Source organism: Pinus tabuliformis, chromosome 8 (assembly GCF_031772625.1).
Source record: "Pinus tabuliformis cultivar Carrire ecotype Pingquan chromosome 8, CPIR1, whole genome shotgun sequence".
In the NCBI taxonomy this organism is placed as follows: domain Eukaryota; kingdom Viridiplantae; phylum Streptophyta; class Pinopsida; order Pinales; family Pinaceae; genus Pinus; species Pinus tabuliformis.
In genome coordinates this window covers 1,169,386,996-1,169,411,039 of record NC_142294.1, presented here as the reverse complement: position 1 = coordinate 1,169,411,039, position 24,044 = coordinate 1,169,386,996, and the positions used below count along the sequence as shown (strand labels likewise).

General features: G+C 39.4%; 1 protein-coding gene across 1 annotated transcript in view; it reads left to right on the top strand.

Moving 5' to 3' along the window:
- The window catches only part of LOC149239512 (chloroplast stem-loop binding protein of 41 kDa a, chloroplastic-like), a 228,274-nt gene that overhangs the window by 41,758 nt on the left and 162,472 nt on the right, over positions 1 to 24,044 (top strand). Inside the window, exon 2 of the mRNA XM_089373443.1 lies at positions 7,981 to 8,102. Within this exon, the coding sequence (XP_089229569.1) occupies positions 7,981 to 8,102 (122 nt within the window). The remainder of the gene's footprint in view (positions 1 to 7,980; positions 8,103 to 24,044) is intronic.

Here is a 24,044-nt window from a genome sequence, read left to right as displayed (position 1 = left end):
CTATTCTCTACTGCGCTGAAATGGGTCTCTCTCTCTCACACATGTGAAGCCGGAAACTGCTGAAACTGAAGCTGCAACTGCAGAAGTAAATATTGACTTGCGTGGCCTAGAAGATCTCCTCTTTGGAACTGCGCTGTAGGTTCATCTGAACCTCCTTTGAAAGCCGCAACTTTTGGTGGTGGAATGAAGTCAATCCGCGAACGGTTTGCAAGATATCGTCTGCCCTAGTTTGAAGCCGGAAACTGCTGAAACTGAAGCTGACACTGCAGAAGTAAAGATTGACTTGCGTGGCCTAGAAGATCTCCTCATCTGAACTGCGCTGTAGGTTCATCTGAACCTCCTCTGGAAGTCGAAACTTTTGATGGTGGAATGAAGTCAATCCGACTGTCGGTTTGTGAGATATGGTCTGCCCTAGTTTGATAATGAAGCCGCTAATGCTGATGCTACTGATCTAGGGTTTGCTACTGCTGATATGAATAAGATTTATTGTACTATTTCTCTCTGCTGAATTATTGAAGATAAAAGAAGATTTGATCAAAGGGTTTCCCCACACATTGTGGGGTTTGTCCCTGGCTAGCCGCCACATCTTGTGTCTCTTGTCTTGGCTTGTTTTCTGTCGATCGTTTAATGTTCTATCTGCACTTTACTTTATGTACATGTGATTGCTAATCGGTGGAATATAATAAGAAAAAGAAGTAAACTGTTATAAGCATAGAACATACCATAACTTAACATGGTATCAGAGCTGAGGTGAAGACAAAGCCCGAGCAAGAGCAAGAGCAGTCATCGAAGAGAAGATTGGCAAGGCTATCCTAAAAGAACTATGGGGTCCTCAACACTCTTTCCTGCCGCAGACAAGCTCCGTGAGAAAGCTGACTATCACGGATGGAAGATGTCTATCGATCTAACCCTTGAAGATCAAGGAGTGCTGGACCATGTAAGAGGCAATATTGTTGAGCCTTCATCAAATGCATCTGCTGCTGCCTGGAACAAATGGAAAAATGGAGAAGTCAAAACAAAGAAGATCATCCGGGACTCTATCGACAAGCGCTTGGTGGCCTACATCTCTGATCTACACACCTCCAAAGAAATCTACGACAGACTGGTGAGTTTATTTAAAGTTAATGATGCAAATCAAGTTTTGTTTCTTAGAAATAAGTTGAGGGAAATCAAGAAGGGTAAAGATGAAAGTATGCAAGCATACTTCTTAAGAATCACCGAGATCATGAACGATCTCCTATCTATTGGGGAAACTATTACTGACAGAGAAATGGCACTCACAACTCTTGGAGGATTGCCATTTGAATGGTATGTGTTCAGGACTACTCTTTTGAACTATAATGTAATTCCTGGTTCCGAGGAACTAATGGCTAGATGCATTCAAGAAGAAACAAGGGAAGAAGTGCAAGAAATGCCCATGCCTAAAGGTCCTGCTGCTACCTTTTCTTCTCATGCAAAGAAAAGAAATAATTCCGGGACTAAATCAAAAGGAAAGGCTGGACCTAAGGCTAGAAGAAAATGACGATGATACATTTGCAAGTCACTATGTCTGAGATCATGAGCATTATGATGGATAAAATCACGGACATGGGCAGCATAATCATGATTAGAGAAGCATGGTACAATATGCAGTGGTGCAACTTGAAATCCCTCTGATGGCGATCAAAGGAATGACAAATTCAACAGAAAAGGTAAGAGGAGAGCTGGGAATCAAGGAAGAGGACAAGCATTCAAGAAGGCTAGAAATTCTAGGATGTATTAAATGCACCTGACCTCAAAAGGAACCTAGTGTCCATCTTGGCAATGGAAGACAGAGGCTACAAGGTAACCTTCAGCAATGGCAAGGTATGTATATGGAAAAATAATGTTAAAGATGCCTTTACTCTTGGGTTTAGTGTTGATTCACTATATCAGGTCGATGGAAGTCTGCTAGGTGTCATGTCTTGTGACACAACTCTTTAGTCCGAACTTTGGCATCGGAGGTTTGCCCACCTTCCTTACAAAGCTCTACCCGATGTAAGACAGATGGTAACAGGGATGCCCGAATTCCAAGTAGAAGGTGTATGTCCGGGATGTGCCAAAGGAAAGCTAAAAAGGGGACCATTCCCCTCAAGCCAAAGCAAGACCTCCGATATATTACAATTGGTTTACTCAAGCATACCTGAGGTTGGTATTAAGAGGGAGACTACTACACCACATACTCTTGAGCAGAATGGTGTGGCAGGAAGGAAGAACCACACGATGATGGAAGTTGTCCGGGTCATGCTACATGATCAAAGACTTCCAAAGTTTCTATGGGCTGAAACTACAATCACCGTCGTATATGTACAAAATTGATGCCCTCATCAAGCATTGGGTTCCTAAACTCCTGAAGAAATGTTCACCACTGGTCAAAGGGAAGTCGTGATTAGTCATGATGTCACCTTTGACAAAGATATGTCTCTCAGCAAGGTGGACAATCTGCTGACTTTGAGTAGCTCTTAAGAAGTTGACACCAGGGAACCGAAAGAAAAGGATGATGAATCAATGCCTGATGTAGAAGAACCCATGGATCCGATTGATCCTCATTCACATGAGCCTTCCTCTTCTAGGAAGAGGCCTTCATGGCTTAGGGGGATACTTGATGATGCTAAAGGACATGCTGCACCTTGAGGAACCTTCCGTCAAAGTAAGAAACTTAATAGGTATCAAGGATACCTGACCATCATGAGCACGATCATACAAAATGAGCCTTCGTCATTCTCAGATGCCGTCAAGCATCAAGTATGGAAGGATGCTATGACCGTAGAATATGAGTCTATTATGGAGAATGATGTCTGGGAAGTAGTTCCCAGACCCTAGACAAGACAATTGTTACTTCAAAATGGCTTTACAAGATAAAGCATGCAGCAGATGGAAGCACGGAAAAGTATAAGGCTCGTTTTGTTGCTCGAGGTTTCTCCCAAAAGGAAGGTATAGACTATGATGAGATATTTGCACCTGTTGCCAGATATACGACCATCCGCTCAATCATAGCCCTTGCCGCTTCACAAGGATGGAACCTACATCAGATGGATGTCAAGACTGCGTTCTTGCATGGCTTGATCAAAGAAGAGGTCTACGTGGAGCAACCCGAAGGATTTGAGATTTATCATCGAAAATCTCATGTATACGGGTTGAAGAAAGCTCTCTATGGGCTGAAGCAAGCACCCCGAGCATGGTATGAGAGGATCGATAGCTACTTGATGAAGCTGGGATTCACTAGGAGTGAAGCCGATCCTAACCTTTACTTTAAGGTTGAAGATGACAAGCCTCTCATACTGGTGTTGTATGTGGATGACCTCTTTCTAATAGGTGCAGACCCTCTCATTCACAAATGTAAGAGGGAGCTGGCCTCTGAATTTGAAATGAAGGACCAAGGACTTGAAGTATGGCAGAAGCCAAGGGAAATTTTCCTATCTCAAGGGAAATATGTGGTAAAGATATTGGAAAGATTTGGTATGATGGACTGCAAGCCTGTGACTACCTCGAGGATCTTAACTTTTAGAAGTTATATGGTAGTGATGTCGGACCAGATTTGGGAAATGCCTCTGAGTTTCATAAACTCATTCGCATTGATGTTCTTGGTGAACCTCCGTCCGAACATATTTTTTGCAGTTAGCATTGTGAGCTCATATTTGGTTGAGCCTCACTGGATTGATGCCAGGAATCTTCTAAGATGTCTTCAGGACACAATCTCTCATGGATTAAGATACACTGCCGGAGATGTGAGACTACTTGGATATACTGATGTTGATTGGGTAGGTAGTGTGGTGGACCGTAAGAGCACTTTCGGGTGCTGTTTCACCTTGGGATCTGCTTCGATATCCTGGATGAGCAGGAAGCAGAAGTCGGTGGTTTTGAGCACCGCAGAAGCAGGATATATTGTTGCTAGCATAACCTCGTGTGAGGTAGTCTGGTTGCGAAAGCTCTTCAGTGAGCTGTTTGGATTTACATTGGATACCACTGTGATTCTCTATAACAACCAGAGGTGGGATTCGATTATTGAGGAATCTCATATTCGTCGATTGCTCCAGCAGATAGACATCATCTTGGATATGGTAAGTTGATGAGCAAGGAGGCTCCATCGCATTAAGATGATGTACAGGTTGATACACCTTGTCAAAGCCCCGAGGAAAGATCTAATCTGTGATTTTCCCAAACGACTTGGAGTCGGTAAGAAACCCTTGTACAAGGGTCCTGCATGTTGCATACATTGAGCTCTGGGAGCTCTGAGGGCTTGCGGTTATTACTGGAGCAACGTACGACCACAGGGTGACTCACCCTCCCCTGGTGGTGCACACTGGAACAAGATGATTCGCTCTCTTGTGGGACAAGATGATTCGCTCTCTTGTGGAACATGATGATTCGCTCTCCTGTGTAGCAGGATGATTAGTTCTCCTGTGAGGCCTGGATTGATGTGTTCTCCATGGCGATTGTAGCAGGATTGATGTGTTCTCCTGTGAGGCCTGGATTGATGTGTTCTCCATGGCGGCCTGGATTGATGTGTTCTCCATGGCAATTATAGTAGGATTGATGTGTTCTCTTGTGAGGCCTGGATTGATGTGTTCTCCATGGCAATTGTAGCAGGATTGATGTGTTCTCCTGTGAGGACAGGATTGATTAGTTCTCCTGTCGAGGCATCCTACCCATGCAGTCTTGGACTCATGGGAAGTACCTCTCATCTGATCAATGAGCAGGGAAATGAAGTTAGGGACCATAGTAGTATCGATGGACGCATCGTTGTAACTACCGTACTCCCTACGCTAGGATGACCTCCATTGATCTGGGACCAGTGGTAGGAGTTGTACCATACTATGACGCTGACTTCGGGTCGGTTGAGACTGGTCTGGGATCAGTGGTACATACTCTAAGACTGACTTTGAGTCAGTGGAGGATGATATTTGTCTGGGACCATTGGAGTTGTACTCACTATGACGCTGACTTTGGGTTGGTTGAGACTTGTCTGGGACCAGTGGTACATACTCTGAGACTGACTTTGAGTCAGTATGATACATCCTCGATCATTTCTTCTTCTTCATAATTCAGACAAAAGCAGAGTAGAACAGAACAATGCAAGAGCAGAGCAGAATAGAACAAAACAGTACAGATCATTGCAGGGCAGATCAAGACAAAGCAGAACAGGCAAAATAGAGTAGAGCAGGGCAAGGGTCAGGCTGTACAAGGCAGTGCATTTGATGGATGAATAGTAACGACCGATAGACAGATTGCAGATGAAGTTCTCCATGGTTGAGAGGGAGTGTTAAAATTGGCAACCAGGGCAAAACTTCATGTGGGTCATCTTATTCATGGCTAATAATATTTTTATTAGATTCCTCTCGTCGAGAGGTGTAAGATTGATATAAAGATCATCCAATTCCGATAAGTATTCATGGAGATATGAATTTATTTTGATTATGGAATTATTATCAAGCCGACCTACAACTCATGTAGGCTCAGAAGCCCAACAGTCGCATCTATTCACCCACCAACGTTGTGTATAAATATAAGAGGACTTTTCCTCATTTAGACTCACTCATCTCATCACATCTCTCTCTCTCTACTGCGCAGATATGAGTCTCTTCTCTACTGCGCTGAAATGGGTCTCTCTCTCTCACACATGTGAAGCCGGAAACTGCTGAAACTGAAGCTTCAACTGCAGAAGTAAATATTGACTTGCGTGGCCTAGAAGATCTCCTCTTTGGAACTGCGCTGTAGGTTCATCTAAACCTCCTTTGAAAGCCGCAACTTTTGGTGGTGGAATGAAGTCAATCCGACGAACGGTTTGCAAGATATCGTCTGCCCTAGTTTGAAGCCGGAAACTGCTGAAACTGAAGCTGCAACTGCAGAAGTAAAGATTGACTTGCGTGGCCTAGAAGATCTCCTCATCTGAACTGCGCTGTAGGTTCATCTGAACCTCCTCTGGAAGCCGAAACTTTTGGTGGTGGAATGGAGTCAATCTGACTGTCGGTTTGTGAGATATGGTCTGCCCTAGTTTGATAATGAAGTCGCTAATGCTGATGCTACTGATCTAGGGTTTGCTACTGCTGATATGAATCAGATTTATTGTACTATTTCTCTCTGCTGAATTATTGAAGATAAAAGAAGATTTGATCAAAGGGTTTCCCCACACATTGTGGGGTTTGTCCCTGGCTAGCCGCCACATCTTGTGTCTCTTGTCTTGGCTTGTTTTCTGTCGATTGTTTAATGTTCTATCTACACTTTACTTTATGTACATGTAATTGCTAATCGGTGGAATATAATAAGAAAAAGAAGTAAACTGTTATAAGCATAGAACATACCATAACTTAACATTTTGGGATCTAGGTGGATCCATGGATGGCAAATTGTGTAAGTGGTTTGTTTGGGATCTGGGTGTTAAGGGATCCATTCATGTTTGGATTGCATGGAGGCATGATGTGGTCCAGTGGTTCATATGGGATCCTGGTATCAGTTTACAGATGCTTGTACAATGGAATGGTATGGATTGCTTGAGGGAAAGCAATCTTGGGGCGGGAGGATTTGTCATGTCCCCATATTTATTTTCCTCTATAGTACAACTATGATGGGTTCCCAGGGTATGTGATGGCTAGGCTGCAGGAGCAGGATTACATCTTAAGGGGTTCTAGAGGAGTTTTGAGGAGTTTTTATGGGATCCGATGGCATTCGCATGGCATATTCCATCATTCGAACGACTCGCCTTTTGTTCCGTTGCATTTCGACAACTTTCAAAAAGCGGTTTTATAACTGGACTTGACTTAATTAATTACGCATGGTGTGGCATTCCGGGAGAATCTTTTGATTGAACACCTTGGAACCGAAACGAGAAGATCTACAAGATGGGGTGTTGAGAAGTGACTTTCAGTGGCTGGAGAGAGTATGGTGGGTGATTTACCATATTCCCAGATTAAAAGTGACTTTAATTAGTCACTTAATTAATTAAAAGTAAAAAAGGGAAAATGAGTAATTTGGGAAAAAGTCTAAAAGTGACTTACGTCAATTATAATTAAAATGCCACTTAGATGGAGTCAAGAGGGACCTTCTAAAATAATAATAAAATAATAAAACAAGATGCTTCTAGAGGCTTGGAGATCTATCTACTGGACCTTTAAAATGAGGAAGAGATCATTTGGGACATCCTTGAGTTGTGATATTTTATTGGTGGAGAGGTTTGGAGAACCAGGAGTTCCCAACTTCAGTTATAGCCCCAAGACGGAAACCCTCGGGTGATTCAGTGAGAGTGGGCAAGAATCCATTTCTCTCCTTGGTGAATTCATCCAGAATTCACTGGTTGCAGCTTATTTATTTTCAGTGTATTTTGGAGGCCAGTTGTGGCATTGTTTTAGATCTTTTGAGGCCATTCTCTCAACCATTTTTCCAATATTATATGTACTCTTTCATTTAATAAAATAAGGTTGAGTTCTTCTGCATATTTGTCTTGTTTATTCTTCAGTTGCAGAATATATTTCCAGTTTTCTGTTGATTTTGTGGTTCAAAATTGTGATCATGGTTTATTTGAATTGACGGCTAATTTTTTTGAAGCAATATCTAGCAAATTTATAATTTGGGACATTACATTATGTCATCGTCAAACTCTTTGGCATTTTATTTTTTTACAGTCTCCATGCTGCGTTTTACCATGCTGTCAAAATAGCCCAAACACAACTTACAATGAAGTCATCATGCATTTACATAGGCTACATTACATGAAAATACCATGGGTTACCAAAGCCTGAAGTTCATAAACTGCCAATGGTAAAACTGTTGATGACCATATCAAATTGACTCTGTGACTGAGTCAACTTTACCCAAACTACCCTAACACATACATCATAAGAGCTCTTTCCTTTTGTGCAGCAGAGGTAGGGCTCTGTTAAAACTTCACACTTTATGCATATAATTTCCAAAGTCCTCAATTTGATAATTTTATCTGAATGGCCGTTTATGTGTTTTTTTGGTCAGGAACTAAGGGATATTGGAGTGCAAACTACATGGGGAAAACCGGCTGAAATTGGAAAAATATTTGAATCAACCATGTTTGATGCAGTGTTGGATAACAATGGCAAAGACTTGGACACTGTCAAGTACGCTCTTTTTCACATTAATGATTGATTTGAAGAATTCAATTTCCATTTTGTCAACTGCATTTATGTGATGTGCATGTACTCAAAAAGAAAATACAGCCTGCCCATAAGCTTTCTTTTGCTAATTTAAGAACTGATCGTGCTATACTGAGTTGAATTGTGTCGTTAATCCTTTGACTAAACTGCCACTAGAGCACATGAAATTGTCTTAAGAGAATATTGATAAAACCAGCATTACTACCTGATACAAGATAATTCACATAATAAATTTCACATTAAATGACATATTTAATAAGTTTAAAGTCAGCTTTAATATGAAGAAATGAATAAATATTTTTATGAGAGAATAAAAAATTAAGGTTTAAGAAAGATAAATAAATATTAACAAGGGCATTTATCCCATAGTAGGCTGCCGCTGTACAATATAATAAATGTAAGTCATCCTAACACATATGGTGTAGGCTGATCCGGTGCCTTACTGTAACCTTTGCTATGAAGGTAATAAACCAATATTTATACCTAGGAAGACGCTCTATTTTCTCATATATTTATTCACATTTTCATAATTGTTGCTTCTTTTTATTCATTATAAGAAAGATCCAAAAACTGTGAGAAATTTTAACCTTTAACTTTGAACGCGCGGGGCATTTGTATATGACGTCAGATGATTGTCATATGACACACGATTTTGGCGTCATTTGAATAGATATACCCATTGGCATATAAACAGATTTTGATTCTAGTTTCTCTGATACAAAATATTACATTCGGCATCTTATTGAGCTACTTTTCATTTCTATACTTGTGAAATAGAGTAATTATACACAGTTGCTTTCATTATTCATTATTCTATTGTTTCCATGAGCAATAGCCTTGGCGTTAGGATTAGTGGCCATAAGCTTGCACTGGTTTCTCCTATATTTGTTTGGAATATTGGAAATTTTCGTGCATAATTTGACAGTGGTTCAGAGATTTCAAATTGGAAATTCAAAAGTATCTAAAGGAAAATATGGGCGGCAAAGATCAAAGCGACAGCTTTGTGTTGCCAACCTAAAGCTTCGAGGGATTGGATAAAAGTGTCAAAGATACAAATTTGGCAGTTGAATCCAATGTCAAAAGTTGAGAACCCACATTAGAAGTTTCTGGACTTGCAAGGCAAGGTTTCTGCTATGGAGGTTAATAATGGCAGATGTGCAAGAAGAGAAACTCACGAAGCTATCAGGATGCAAAGATTTAGTCAGAAGGTTGCACTGCAGAAGTATGGATTGGAAAAATGAGGACCAGAAAGGGTCTATTGTGGAAATAGTTAAATGCGGCCTATGTTGCACGGGGACCTGTTCCCACCTTTAAAACCAATGCTCCCAACAATCTGGCATATCTGGGACTTTGGTACTCTCAGAAACTTCGTGGGCCGAGCGGGTACTCCATTGGGGAATCGGGAACTTTCCAGCCGTACCGACTCCGTTACCTGCCAAATTAGGGGATTTTTCAGCCTTTTTTAGGGACTTCCAAGCCGTCCCTATGCTAAACACTTTACGGCTGGGAAAAGAATAATGATTACTTCTCATTTGAATAATGATTTGGCACATATTGGCATATCTAGGTTTGACTTATTTTAATTCTAATGGTGTTCTTATTTAGAGATGTATTTGCTACAATGGATTATGTGCAGCGTGGCTAAAGGCTTGGAAAGACTGCTAAGCATAATGATAATCTCTATCAAAAGAGCAAGGCCACGTGGATGGAATGAACAGATTTGCCCACCATGTACGAGCCGCTGATGTGATGCTAGTGAAGCGACTGTTTCCAAAGATAATTTTGGGCTTGAGAAAATAGAGTTCCAACAAGTTGCAAAATCATATTAAAAATGGTGTTATTTCACCTCAAGTTCTGAGTCTTGTAAAGGGACCGGAATGGCTTGCCACTACAAAGACACTGCAACATTTTTCCACCAGAAAGACTGTAAGTAAAAGTGATCATATAAAAAGTGTAAGAATAAAGAAGATGCCAAGACAACAGATGGATGAAATTAAGACATTCAATTTGGTCCAAGAGGCCAGAAAAGAATTAAGGATAGCATCTGGCCATGAACAACAGATGACATCAAATAGAGGGAAGATGTGGGAGGACCCGGCAAAGAAATTTTATGGTACTGGAAATGGAAAACGTTGCTGTACTTGGGATAAGGATTGGGAGATTGAATTCTGGAAAGACAGTTGCAATAAAAATAAAACAACTCAAAAAATAGTGAAATTTGAATCTTTATGCAGTAAACTAGTTCTGTTTCACCATTTATGCTTTTTGTGAATTCTAAATAGTCGAATGTGTTGAAACTTCTTGAGTGTGAAAGTGTGAAGAAGTCCAAGTCAAACTTGGAGCGTAACAAATCCCGGGATTCTTGGAAGTGGAACCAAAAAAGTTGGAAGAAGAATCGAAGACTTATCAAGAACACATTGAAGAATTGTTTTGTTGATGTGTATTGGAATCATGAACACTGGAGAATACCTACTGAAAACTCTGCTATGAATGAAAGTCCTAGAGATCAAGTATAAATTTGTAAGCCCTGTGTGGCATCAAGAGCCGTAGAGAGATAGAAGTCAGAGAGATTGAAAGGACCTTAGAGCCATACAAAGTTGAGAGGGACTGTAGGAGTAGGGATCTAACAACAGCAAATTGCAAAACTACTTGCTATTTTATTCCATTGTATTTTGTATTACTGTTGCTTCTGTTTTGTAATATAAGTTCCTATTTTGAAGCCACAAAAGCTATTGTTTGCTTTAGTTTATCTCATGCTTATTAAGTGTCTGGGAATTTGTACTTATTGGCATCAGAGATGAAAATGAGGAGTTTCAAATTTGACATGGTATCAGAGCTCATTTATATCTTGTTTGGACCTGTTGACCTCTACCGGTCAACTACCCATGCAGTACCCCCCATTTTTTGCAAAAAAGGGGCAGCACCTGATCAGCGTGTCCGTGCCATCCAGCAGTCATCAGCAGCTTGCTCAATCTAATTGTAAACCCAGTCTGCATGTATTAATTGTAAATAATCTTAGCAGATATGAGTTGTATATGTGAATTGCCTAGGTGGACCTAACTTTCTAGTGGTAATCTACGTCCCGGAAGGTTTTTCGTCTCACCGATCCATGGATTGGCAGAGTTTTCCTTCAAACCTGACCCCAAAGCCGGGATGGATTTTGTCATTGGAATTTTAGGAGAATCCTAGTGTGTTGATCTGCTAGATTATAGTTGTGTCGCAGAACTGGGTGATTTGTGAGGGTCTATGTTAAAGGGGTTTTCTCCCTTAAGATGTAAATTGTAAAAGTCATGATGTAATGTGTCTTGATGGTTGAAAAATGTTTTAAATCCCCTAATGAGTCCTAAATCCTAGGTCCTAGGTGATGTTTCCGAAGGCTTAGTTCGATGATCCATTTAATAAAATAATAAAATAATAAAAAATTAAAAAAATTAAAAATTAAAAAATTAAAAAATAATAAAATAATAAAAAATCATAAAATAGAGCAAAAACCCTAAAATAATAAAATAATAATATTTTAAGTGAATGCATGCAAAATATTATTTTTTAATAATTCGACGGATGAGATTAAGAGATGTCTTGATCTCCATCGACGGTCGAGATCATTTCAACATGGATCACTCGAACTAGCCGTTGGGATCATTTCCTTTATATAGGGTGCTAGGGGGTCATTTCAGATCATTGGATCTGTGAGTCTGGTACTGAAGAAGCTCTCTTGTAAATCTGTTTCTGGTTAATAAAAGAAGACTTTGGGGTCCATATCTTGCTGGTGTTACTCTCTTGAAATGCTGTGAGATTGTTTAATTTTCTGCATATGTTATTTTCAGCCGTTAATAATAGCTTTTTGTAGAGTATTGTGAGCACAGGTATCTTGTTCACTTGCTAGGGTTTGGGTGCTGTTAGGGTTTCTGAAGTAATGGCAGGTATCTCCATTACTTCCTGAGATCTAGCAGCATTTTTGCCCTCTTTACTGATGGTTGTTCTGAGCTGTGCAGAAAAAACCCTTATTGAAGAAGATTTGGTGGGCGTTAGGGGAAGTTCTCGGCTGAACCAGCCAACTCCCACAAGCATTTTTTGCTGAGCCCAGTTGGATTTGATCCTGGGTTTATCATTCAGTTTATTTTGTTTATTTGCATGAGAGATTTTCTGAAGTTCTTCACAGTGAAAACCTTAAGTTTTTATCTTTAAAATATTTTCGTGCTTATTGCTGAATCTGGCTGTCAAAGGGGCCAAAATCTGTAAATTATTAAGCTGATCTAGGGTTTTAATTTTTTGCCTTATGCAGTTTTCATTAGGGTTTTCAGTTTTGGTTTGAGGCATATATCATTTCTTGGGTGATTTTGTCCATTGCAGGTACAGGGTTATCTTTTCGATAGCAAGGGTTTTGTAGCTTTCAAGTGCCTGCAGTCTTTCTTCTGTTCTGTCCATCGTCGGAAGCTGGAAAACACAGTCAACACTCAGGATTAACACCATAAAAAACGTTGCTGGTTCTGCGCTGAATGATTGTTACTCCAGGTTGGCGTCCAAAGAAAAAAAAACGATTTCAAACAGTGTAGCTCAGTCTCAGCGTGAATAAGTCTCTGTGGTTTGAAACCTTTCCGTGCGGGCGTCAGGATTTTGGATCAAGTTTCAATCTTGTGTATGGTGGCAACGAAAATTTGCTGAGAACTTTCCAACGTTAGTCTGCTATGCTCACCACCGGCTCAACGTTTTTTGGGTTTTACGATACCTGTACCCGCAAATAAAAAGAAAAAAAAATCTCATCAACGCCGCAGCAACACGTTATTTCATCCAGCGTAAGAAGGTAACTGTGCGTATCTGCGTGTGGTCATCAGGGTGATCCGTCGATTTATGAACTGTATCCGAAATTTACATCCGTAGCAGGGTCACGAAATTTGCAGGTAAACTTATTGTCAGTTGAACATTTCTCCATTTGCGTAGCAGGTAAAATCAATTCTCAAATCTCTGCGTCTGTGCCCTCATTTGAATTACTTCTGAAGCGATTCCGTCATAGCATTCAGCTGTTGACGGCTAGGGTTCCCATGTTACGTCTTACGTTTTTTGTTTTGATGCGTTTCACGTATTTAGATGTAGGTTATTTTTTGTTTGTTTAAAGTTTTGTTTTTTAATAAAAATAAAAAGAAATATATATGCATATAAAAGGATCCGTAAGCATAGTTTAGAGTTAGTTTTTTTTTGTAGATTGTAATTTAGATTTTAATTTAATTTTTAGTTTAGTTTAGGTTTTATCTTTTTTCCGAAGAAAGCGAGCGCGTAATTTTCATTAATTCAGAATTGCAGAAAATTACATGTTGTAGATGCTGTACGCATATGCTGTAGTGTGGGTATACCACTTACAAAACCAATACTTCAGGGAAGTATGCAGATAAGGCCCTCAAACAGGGCATCCAGAAAGAGGGTATGTAAACCCCAACAGGGGAGAAACCCAACCCTTACAAGCTAATAAAAAACAGAAAATTAAAACAGTACAGGAGTAAACCTCCATCCGACCCAAGCTAAAAAACAGAAAAAAACAATGGCTCCTGGGGAAAGCGCAGTAGATCGAAAAGCCGCCAAGACAGGGAGGAGAGGCACGAAATGGAAAGGAGCAGCCCAGGTAGCCACCCCCCCACCCCCTCAACTCTCCAGCTGTGTACAAAGAAGCCTGAGGAAGGTACCGCCCAGATCCAAAGAAACCGAAGAAAACCCACCAGAAACAGCCATTGTAGAGGCGGCACGAATCGGTGCAGAGATAGACTCCACACCACAGATCCCTCAACGCAACCAATGACTGCCGAGGTAAGCCAGCAAAAAACCAAAAAAAGATAACCACACCTCAGCAAGGGAACCCATCCGGGCTCAACCAGAGCAGAGGCGATACGGGTCTGGGGGCAGAGGCGGCTAGGGCAGCCACCTCGCCCCCACGAGGCCTAACGAAGCCCCCGCCTCCTCACCACGGCTCAGCACAACCAGGAACGGACCACCAAAACAGAGAACCGGAGTTGTTGAAATCCGCCGGAAACCGGAAGAGATTGTTCTCACTCCGCCGCCTCTCAAAACAGAGCACAAGCGGCGGAAACTATGTCTATGAACAAAGCAGGGCGGGCACACCGTAAGCTGGAACGGCAGACGAAGTTAATAAATCAGAGCCGCGCAGATGAAGGCACCACGCAAGTGAAGATGGCCGCCGGAAAGAAAGGAACCAGATGCCAAGGTCGTAACCGCACCACCGGCTACCGGATTCGATGAACTGCAGACCCCACTCAATGAAACAAACCCCGGCTCAGAACGCCGCACGACGGGAAGGAGCACCAAGCGAAGGTGGGAGGGCGGACCGAAAGCCTCACCAGAGGCAGGCCCTGCCGCCGGAGGCGCGAAAGCAGCAGACCAGGCCGAGAAAAACCCTAGCAGCCGCAGCAGAAATCATCAGTAGCCTGAAATTTCCGCTCCCCCGCTCCCACCGCAAGAGAAAAATCAGTTTAGGTTTTAATTTTTGTTTATATGAAAAATAAAAATATAAAATAAATGGACTTAGGCTTTGTTAAGTTAATTTTATTTTTTTAGATTTTAATGTTTTAGATTTAACTTAATTAGATTTTAGTTTTTGTTTTATTTTTGGTTTCAAAATATAAAAATATAAAAAAAAAATAATAATGATAAAAAATATATAAAAAGATTTATTTAGGTTTTGTTTTATTTTATATAGTTTAGTTTTAATATAATTTAGTTTTAGAATAGATTTTAAATTTTAAATTTTTAGATTTTTAATTTTCATTTTTATAATATTGAAAAATAAAAAATTGAAAAAAGATTTAAAAAATTTGAAAAAATATTAAAATTTTGTGGAAAATTAGTTTTGCCAGTTTCAATGGTTTTTCATGTTATATCTTTCATGCTGAGATTTGAATTTTTTCAAGTCGAGATGCGAAATTGATATCTGGTTAATGGTTTATGATTCGTGGTGGTTTAAAGTATTCATTTTTTTGAAAATTCTCAATTGCTGGATATCGTTTTGGTCATTCTAAGAGCATTGTGATTTAGCTGATGATAGATGATTGCTGTTCATGGTCCATATTTTTATATCATTTAACAAGTAATTGTTTTAACCACAATCTCTTAAGGCACTGGTCTGCTAAATTTATCAATTCATTTTAGTGCTTATTTTAATCGTGTCTCGTGTCTCCCAACCAACTGGTCGACAGTTGGTCTCATCATCTCACAGGGACTACCCCCCTTAGCCGCGGGAGACAGGCTTAAACGGAGGGATCGGGGATAAGAGTGACAGCCCCCGGTCTGAGCGTTGTCGTGCCAATCCGCGCGACAACATTTTTTGGCACCGTTGCCGGGGATAGAGTTTTTCTGTCCTTGGTGTTTCAACATCTTTTCATCATTCATCGTTCATCTGTCTATCATTCGTTTGAGCCGGAAACGACAACTTTTTTTGGCGCCGTTGCCGGGGACACTTTGTTCTCGGTGTTTCATCGACATTCATCTTCTCGTCTTTCTCATCTCTCAGTTGAGCTGGCAGATTCAATATTTTTGGCATCTTTTCATCCCATATCAGCAGCATCTCTTTGGTTTGTTTCTTGTTTGGGTGGCGACTCCACTTTCTCATTTTTCCCAGACAAGAAGCTTTCCTCATATCTGCTTGTGGTTACTTTTTTGGATCCTAGAATCAGATTCATTGTTCAAGTGGCGACTCCACTTCTTTCATCTCAAAATTTTCTTGAGCAGAAATCTCTTTCTATCATCCATTTGATCCCTTATTGTTCATTATGGATTATTCATTTAAACCATGTCATTTTACTGATAATCTCCATGATCTTCCGAAGGAGGCCATTTCTAAATTATTTAAGTTCTCGGGTGGTGATTCGGTCACTGTTAGAAAGCATTTAAACATGTTTACTTGTGTAATGATCATATATTGTAGACTTCCTCAATATAATCATGAAGATTTCAAGATGCGTCTATTTGTCCATTCTTTAGAGGGTGATGCCTTGAATTGGTTTAATAATTTTCCTAATGATTTTTTCACTTCTTTACAAGACATTCTCAATGCTTTTAAAGATAGATATGATAGTCCAAACAGCTTGCCTTCTACCTCTAAAATTGTGCAAACGAAAGAAAGTAATCTTATAAAAAATCCAGCTGTTGAAGAAAGTTTTCAAGATCAGAATGTGTCATCAACCGGAAATATTGCAGATCATCATAGTGGAAAATCAGGGACAAATAATAGTGAAAGGGAAGAACAAAAGCAAATTATACAAGATCTAATGATGCTGGTAAGAAATATGGAAAGCAATCAAACTAGTCTTATCAATGATGTTAAAACTTTATGCACCCACCTGGAAAAACGTAATAGGGAGTTGGAGGTCACACAAAGTCAGCATGCTAAGGAAATTGAGGCCATGAAAATTAAATATGAAACAGAAATTAGAAGCATGCAAAGCAAGATGTCAGTCTTAGAGGAAAATATGGTGACCATGAAAGCTGATCATGATAGGGAAATTGACTCTATGACGTTCAATCATAACAATCAGTTGGTTGACATGCAAGCGAATCATAAAGAATAAATAAATTTCATGCAACATTGCTTGATGGACATAAAGGAAAAGAATGATAAAGTAATAAAACACATGCAAGAACACCATGCCATACAAATCAATACTATAAGGGATGAATGCTCTAGTCAGATGGATGCCATTAGAATACAAGTTCAAAAGATTCAACAATGGTCAGATGATAAGAGAAACCAGGAGCCTTCTCATTTGCCGCAACAAGTTCCATCTTATTATGAGGAGGTCATTAGGTGGTTAATTGAAGGTGATCCAGATAAGCTTAAAAACGATAAAAATCAGATGCAAGACACAAAAAGACTTAGCATGCATATCTTACACATTTCATCTGATAGTTTTGAAACAGAAAGTTCCAGGTCATCAGTAATTCGACTTGCCAGAAAGAAAAAGCGCAAGAGAAAGAAAATAAGAAGAAGATTTGACTCATCAGACGGCCGCGAGCAGCTTGATTTTCGGATAGGAAAAAGTCCTACCATATGCAAAATTGGACATGGCACATCCGACAAGCAGCCAACAGATTTGCCTGAAAGCAGGCAAATGCTCAGTATGCACTTTATTGAACACATCTGATGCCATGGGGCATCTTTTGTATCGTATTTCTAACCCTACTCTTTGTTTTTTCGCATTTTCATTTCTGCTTTAGATAGTTAATAAATGAAGAGCTTTTTTCTTTCCTGTGCTTAATGTATATGCTGATTTTTGGATGGACGCTACTTATTTTTGTGTTGTATGGATGCAGATTCTGGATTCTCACATTCCTGCAAGCAGCAACGTGTCCCCAAGTAGAGCCAGATGTTGACCTCTACCGGTCAACTACCCATGCAGTACCCCCCCTTTTTTGCAAAAAAGGGGCAGCACCTGATCAGCGTGTCCGTGCCATCCAGCAGTCATCAACAGCTTGCTCAATCTAATTGTAAACCCAGTCTGCATGTATTAATTGTAAATAATCTTAGCAGATATGAGTCGTGTATGTGAATTGCCTAGGTGGACCTAACTTTCTAGTGGTAATCTATGTCCCGGAAGGTTTTTCGTCTCACCAATCCATGGATCGGCAGAGTTTTCCTTCAAACCTGACCCCAAAGCCGGGATGGATTTTGTCATTGGAATTTTAGGAGAATCCTAGTGTGTTGATCTGCTAGATTATAGTTGTGTCGCAGAACTGGGTGATTTGTGAGGGTCTATGTTAAAGGGGTTTTCTCCCTTAAGATGTAAATTGTAAAAGTCATGATGTAATGTGTCTTGAGGGTTGAAAAATGTTTTAAATCCCCTCATGAGTCCTAAGTCCTAGGTCCTAGGTGATGTTTCCGAAGGCTTAGTTCGATGATCCATTTAATAAAATAATAAAATAATAAAAAATTAAAAAAATTAAAAATTAAAAAATTAAAAAATAAAAAAATAATAAAAAATCATAAAATAGAGCAAAAACCCTAAAATAATAAAATAATAATATTTTAAGTGAATGCATGCAAAATATTATTTTTTAATAATTCGACGGATGAGATTAAGAGATGTCTTGATCTCCATCGACGGTCGAGATCATTTCGACATGGATCACTCGAACTAGCCGTTGGGATCATTTCCTTTATATAGGGTGCAAGGGGGTCATTTCAGATCATTGGATCTGTGAGTCTGGTACTGAAGAAGCTCTCTTGTAAATCTGTTTCTGGTTAATAAAAGAAGACTTTGGGGTCCATATCTTGCTGGTGTTACTCTCTTGAAATGCTGTGAGATTGTTTAATTTTCTGCATATGTTATTTTCAGCTGTTAATAATAGATTTTTGTAGAGTATTGTGAGCACAGGTATCTTGTTCACTTGCTAGGGTTTGGGTGCTGTTAGGGTTTCTGAAGTAATGACAGGTATCTCCATTACTTCCTGAGATCTAGCAGCATTTTTGCCCTCTTTACTGATGGTTGTTCTGAGCTGTGCAGAAAAAACCCTTATTGAAGAAGATTTGGTGGGCGTTAGGGGAAGTTCTCTGCTGAACCAGCCAACTCCCACAAGCATTTTTTGCTGAACCTAGTTGGATTTGATCCTGGGTTTATCATTCAGTTTATTTTGTTTATTTGCATGAGAGATTTTCTGAAGTTCTTTACAGTGAAAACCTTAAATTTTTATCTTTAAAATATTTTCGTGCTTATTGCTGAATCTGGCTGTCAAAGGGGCCAAAATCTGTAAATTATTAAGCTGATCTAGGGTTTTAATTTTTTGCCTTATGCAGTTTTCATTAGGGTTTTCAGTTTTGGTTTGAGGCATATATCATTTCTTGGGTGATTTTGTCCATTGCAGGTACAGGGTTATCTTTTCGGTAGCAAGGGTTTTGTAGCTTTCAAGTGCCTGCAATCTTTCTTCTGTTCTGTCCACCGTCGGAAGCTGGAAAACACAGTCAACACTCAGGATTAACACCATAAAAAACGTTGCTGGTTCTGCGTTGAATGATTGTTACTCCAGGTTGGCGTCCAAAGAAAAAAAAACGATTTCAAACAGTGTAGCTCAGTCTCAGCGTGAATAAGTCTCTGTGGTTTGAAACCTTTCCGCGCGGGCGTCAGGATTTTGGATCAAGTTTCAATCTTGTGTATGGTGGCAACGAAAATTTGCTGAGAGCTTTCCAACGTTAGTCTGCTATGCTCACCACCGGCTCAGCGTTTTTTGGGTTTTACGATACCTGTACCCGCAAATAAAAAGAAAAAAAAAATCTCATCAACGCCGCAGCAGCACGTTATTTCATCCAGCGTAAGAAGGTGACTGTGCGTCTCTACGAGTGGTCATCAGGGTAATCCATCGATTTATGAACTGTATCCGAAATTTACATCCGTAGCAGGGTCACGAAATTTGCAGGTAAACTTATTGTCAGTTGAACATTTCTCCATTTGCGTAGCAGGTAAAATCGATTCTCAAATCTCTGCGTCTGTGCCCTCATTTGAATTACTTCTGAAGCGATTCCGTCATAGCATTCAACTGTTGACGGCTAGGGTTCCCATGTTACGTCTTGCGATTTTTGTTTTGATGCGTTTCACGTATTTAGACGTAGGTTATTTTTTTTTGTTTAAAGTTTTGTTTTTTAATAATATATATATATATATATATATATATATATATATATATAAAAGGATCCGTAAGCATAGTTTAGAGTTAGTTTTTTTTTGTAGATTGTAATTTAGATTTTAATTTAATTTTTAGTTTAGTTTAGGTTTTATCTTTTTTTTTTTTTTTCACTTCTGGTTCACGGATACCATGGTCAGTGGTCCGCTACGTCCAGGATCGGAAGTCTCTAGGGTGGACCCCACCCGAAGGGGGTCACACCCCTCGGCCATCACAGACCTAACCCCAAGAGCTTTCGGGTTTCGACCCTGTGACCTCCCATTGGCGAGGCCCCGGCTTGACCGATTGAGCTAACCCTTGGGGCTATTTAGGTTTTATCTTATTTGGGTTTTAATTTTTGTTTATATGAAAAATAGAAATATAAAATAAATGGACTTAGGCTTTGTTAAGTTAATTTTATTTTTTTAGATTTTAATGTTTTAGATTTAACTTAATTAGATTTTAATTTTTGTTTTATTTTTGGTTTCAAAATATAAAAAAAAAAAAAAAAATAATAATGATAAAAAATATATAAAAAGATTTTATTTAGGTTTTGTTTTATTTTATATAGTTTAGTTTTAATATAATTTAGTTTTAGAATAAATTTTAAATTTTAAATTTTTAGATTTTAAATTTTCATTTTTAATAATATTGAAAAATAAAAAATTGAAAAAAGATTTAAAAAATTTGAAAAAATATTAAAATTTTGTGGAAAATTAGTTTTGCCAGTTTCAGTGGTTTTTCATGTTATATCTTTCATGCTGAGATCTGAATTTTTTCAAGTCGAGATGCGAAATTGATATCTGGTTAATGGTTTATGATTCGTGGTGGTTTAAAGTATTCATTTTTTTGAAAATTCTCAATTGCTGGATATCGTTTTGGTCATTCTAAGAGCATTGTGATTTAGCTGATGATAGATGATTGCTGTTCATGGTCCATATTTTTATATCATTTAACAAGTAATCGTTTTAACCACAATCTCTTAAGGCACTGGTCTGCTAAATTAATCAAATCATTTTAGTGCTTATTTTAATCGTGTCTCGTGTCTCCCAACCAACTGGTCGACAGTTGGTCTCATCATCTCACAGGGACTACCCCCCTTAGCCGCGGGAGACAGGCTTAAACGGAGGGATCGGGAATAAGAGTGACAGCCCCCGGTCTGAGCGTTGTCGTGCCAATCCGCGCGACAACAGGACCCATTGAAAATTTCGATAGTGTGGAAATGCTGATGGGAATGATTGTGGGAGACTGAACATTTGAAGTTCAGATCCCATGGCAAAGTCCCAAAAAACTGAGGTGGTAGATTTCTTGATTAGTGTTTAGAGCCACTATTATGGATTGGGAGATAGTAGATCTAAGCCATTATAGAGAGAGTGTTGAAAGGGGGAGTTGGAAGAAGGACATTCACATCTAGAATTCAAATTCCAAAGATGAAATAGACACAGACTTGTGCAGTCCAGAAGACAAGATCTGAAGATTATTGATAAGCAAGAATCTGTTGAAGTTGGTGGGAGGTCAAGAACAATCTCCCTTGGACAAGGTGGAGGGAGAACTTTGAATTCAGAAATGAAGATGCAATATCTATGCTGGGAATTCAGTCCCAACCCACATTATCCTTCAGAGCTGAGATGCCGATTGTGCCCAAAAGATTTGGGCCACTTTGAACTTTGAAGAACCTATATGAAAGTTGAAACCCTGAACGAGACAAATATTGTATTGGAGGAATTGATTGTATGGATTGTGGATGTTTGAAGGTGAGAAAGTCTAAGTGTAATGCTCCCTTGAGTAGCAGTATTTTGTATTTTTATTATTAAAATTTTTAAAATTGTTGGCTAAGGTAGGTGGGACTAGTGTTGATAATATTGGCAATATTTCATAAAAAATCGCGATATTTGCGATTTTTTTTTTCTGGGAAAAGAAATATCATTGAGAAAATATATTTTCAAAATATCGGCAACATATCACTGAAATATCGCACGTCGATCTTAAATATTGCTGGGCGCGCAGAAACGCGGCTACAAAAGCGATTTTGGTGGTTTTATCTTGTCATTTTGCTTTGTTGGTCTCAGAGAAGGAAGAGGGAGAGCTTTGTGGTGGTTTTCAAGGAGGGATTGAGGATCAAACAACCATTATCATCACCAACCAATTTTTTTTTGTGGATCAAAGATTCAAGATCAGTGAGACAAACTTCATTTTTTCCATTAACATGTATGTTCTTAAAAACCACTATGTTAATGATTTTTTTCATAGATTTAAGCTTTATGTTTGCTTGCCTCTTTGCCTACCAACATTTTGCTTCTTTGTTTTTTGTCATTTGTTATGATTTTCATGCCCATGAACCAATGCAAGGGTTTTCTCCATATTTGGACAATAAGCTTAATTTTTTTTAAACTATCTTATGCACCCTCTTATTGCCATTTTTCATTGCAAATAATGTAGTAAAAAATTGAATTTTTAAAATGAGGGGGCTATTGTTTTTGTGTAATGGGGGTTTAATGCCAATTTTTTGTCTTTTTGGTGCCCTAGGTTTGAATTTTGAGTCTTGACGCTGTCCATTAATCCACTGCAAATATGCCATTGCCCTTGGACCCATTTTGGCAGTATGGGGAACCTGGTGGTGGGACAATATGGGCGTATCTAAAATGCAAATTGTGTGGGGACACGATGACAAGAGGGGTTACGCGATTGGAATACCATTTGGCTAGACTCCCTGGACATGATGTTGGGCTTTGTAAGGAGTCTAGTGCGGACCTTATAATAGTTGCATTTGAAACAATTGAGGAAAAAGACAGAAAGAAAGAAGAGACAACTATGAACAAGGCTGAACGTGCAGGCAAATCTTCAGGGATCCGAATATTTGCTTCTGATATTGATCTTGAGGGTAGTGGGAGGGGATCCACAACGTCACCTACTAGTGTTACACTTGGAGTGGGAGGTCATCATTTTTTGTTCCACGAACCGGATGTGGAGCACAACCTTCCATAAAGTTAGTTGTTAAAAAAAAGGAGAAGTAAGAGGCAGACATAGTTATGGGGAGGTGTCTTTTATGGAGTCACTTACTTCTCAGCATCACTAAAAACAATCCATTTTGGCAGCCAATGTGTGATGCTATTGCTATTGTGGGCCCATGGTACAAAAGTGCTACATATGAGGAGTTGTTGGGGCCAATCCTTCAAGCAGAAAAGCTAGACATTAACTCTAGATTGGTGGAGTTGAAGTAGACATGGGAGGTGTCTGGATGCACAATGATGTCTGATGGCTAGATAGATAGGAAGCGTAGGACCCTTCTGAATTTCTTGGAACATTGTCCTAAAGGTACGATGTTTATTAAATTAGTGGATGCATCAACACATATAAAATATGCAACATTGATACGTGAGTTGTTAGATGGGTTCGTTCGAGAGATTGGTGTGCAGAACGTGGTGCAAGTCATAACAGATAAGGCAACTAATTATGTGGCTACTAGTAGGATGCTTATGGACAGACACTGCAAATTGTTCAGGATTCCATGTGCAACACATTGTATCGATTTGCTACTTAAGGATATGGGGAAACTTTCCTTCATCAAGGAGGTGATTGATGTGGCTAGGAGCATACACAAGTTTATATATAACCATGCTTTTATTCTTAGCCTCATGAGGAGATACACCAGAAACAGGGAGTTGCGGTGTCCTGCAATCACACGTTTTGACACAAACTTTATTACTATTCAGTCTTTGCTTTGATGTCAGTTTGAGTTGAAGAAAATGTTTGTTTCTGATGAGTGGCGTGATTGTAGATACAACAAGAAACAGGATGGGAGAGCCATTGCAAAAATGGTATACACTGACACATTTTGGCAAGGAGTAGAAGAAGTGTGCTCAGTTAGTGAACCTATAGTAAAGGTTCTGAGATTGATAGATGGGGATAAGCCTGGAATGGCTTATTTGTATGAGGCCATGGATAAGGCCAAGGAGACCATTCATGCTTATTATGTAGATAAGGGTTTTGCTGGGTTTAATAAATAGATGATGTTATGGGATGCAATTGATAGTTGGTGGACATGGATGCTTCATCAACCCATTCATGCAGCAACACTTTAACTCAACCCCTCATTTTCATACAAATGCGGCTTTGATTTTGATGGCGAGGTGATGGAAGAGCTCCATTCCTGTATTCATAGGATGGTACCTGATCCCGAGCTTCGTAGAAAAATCAACTGCGAGATACAAATGTATCAGGATGGTGTTGGACTATTTGGGTTTGATGATG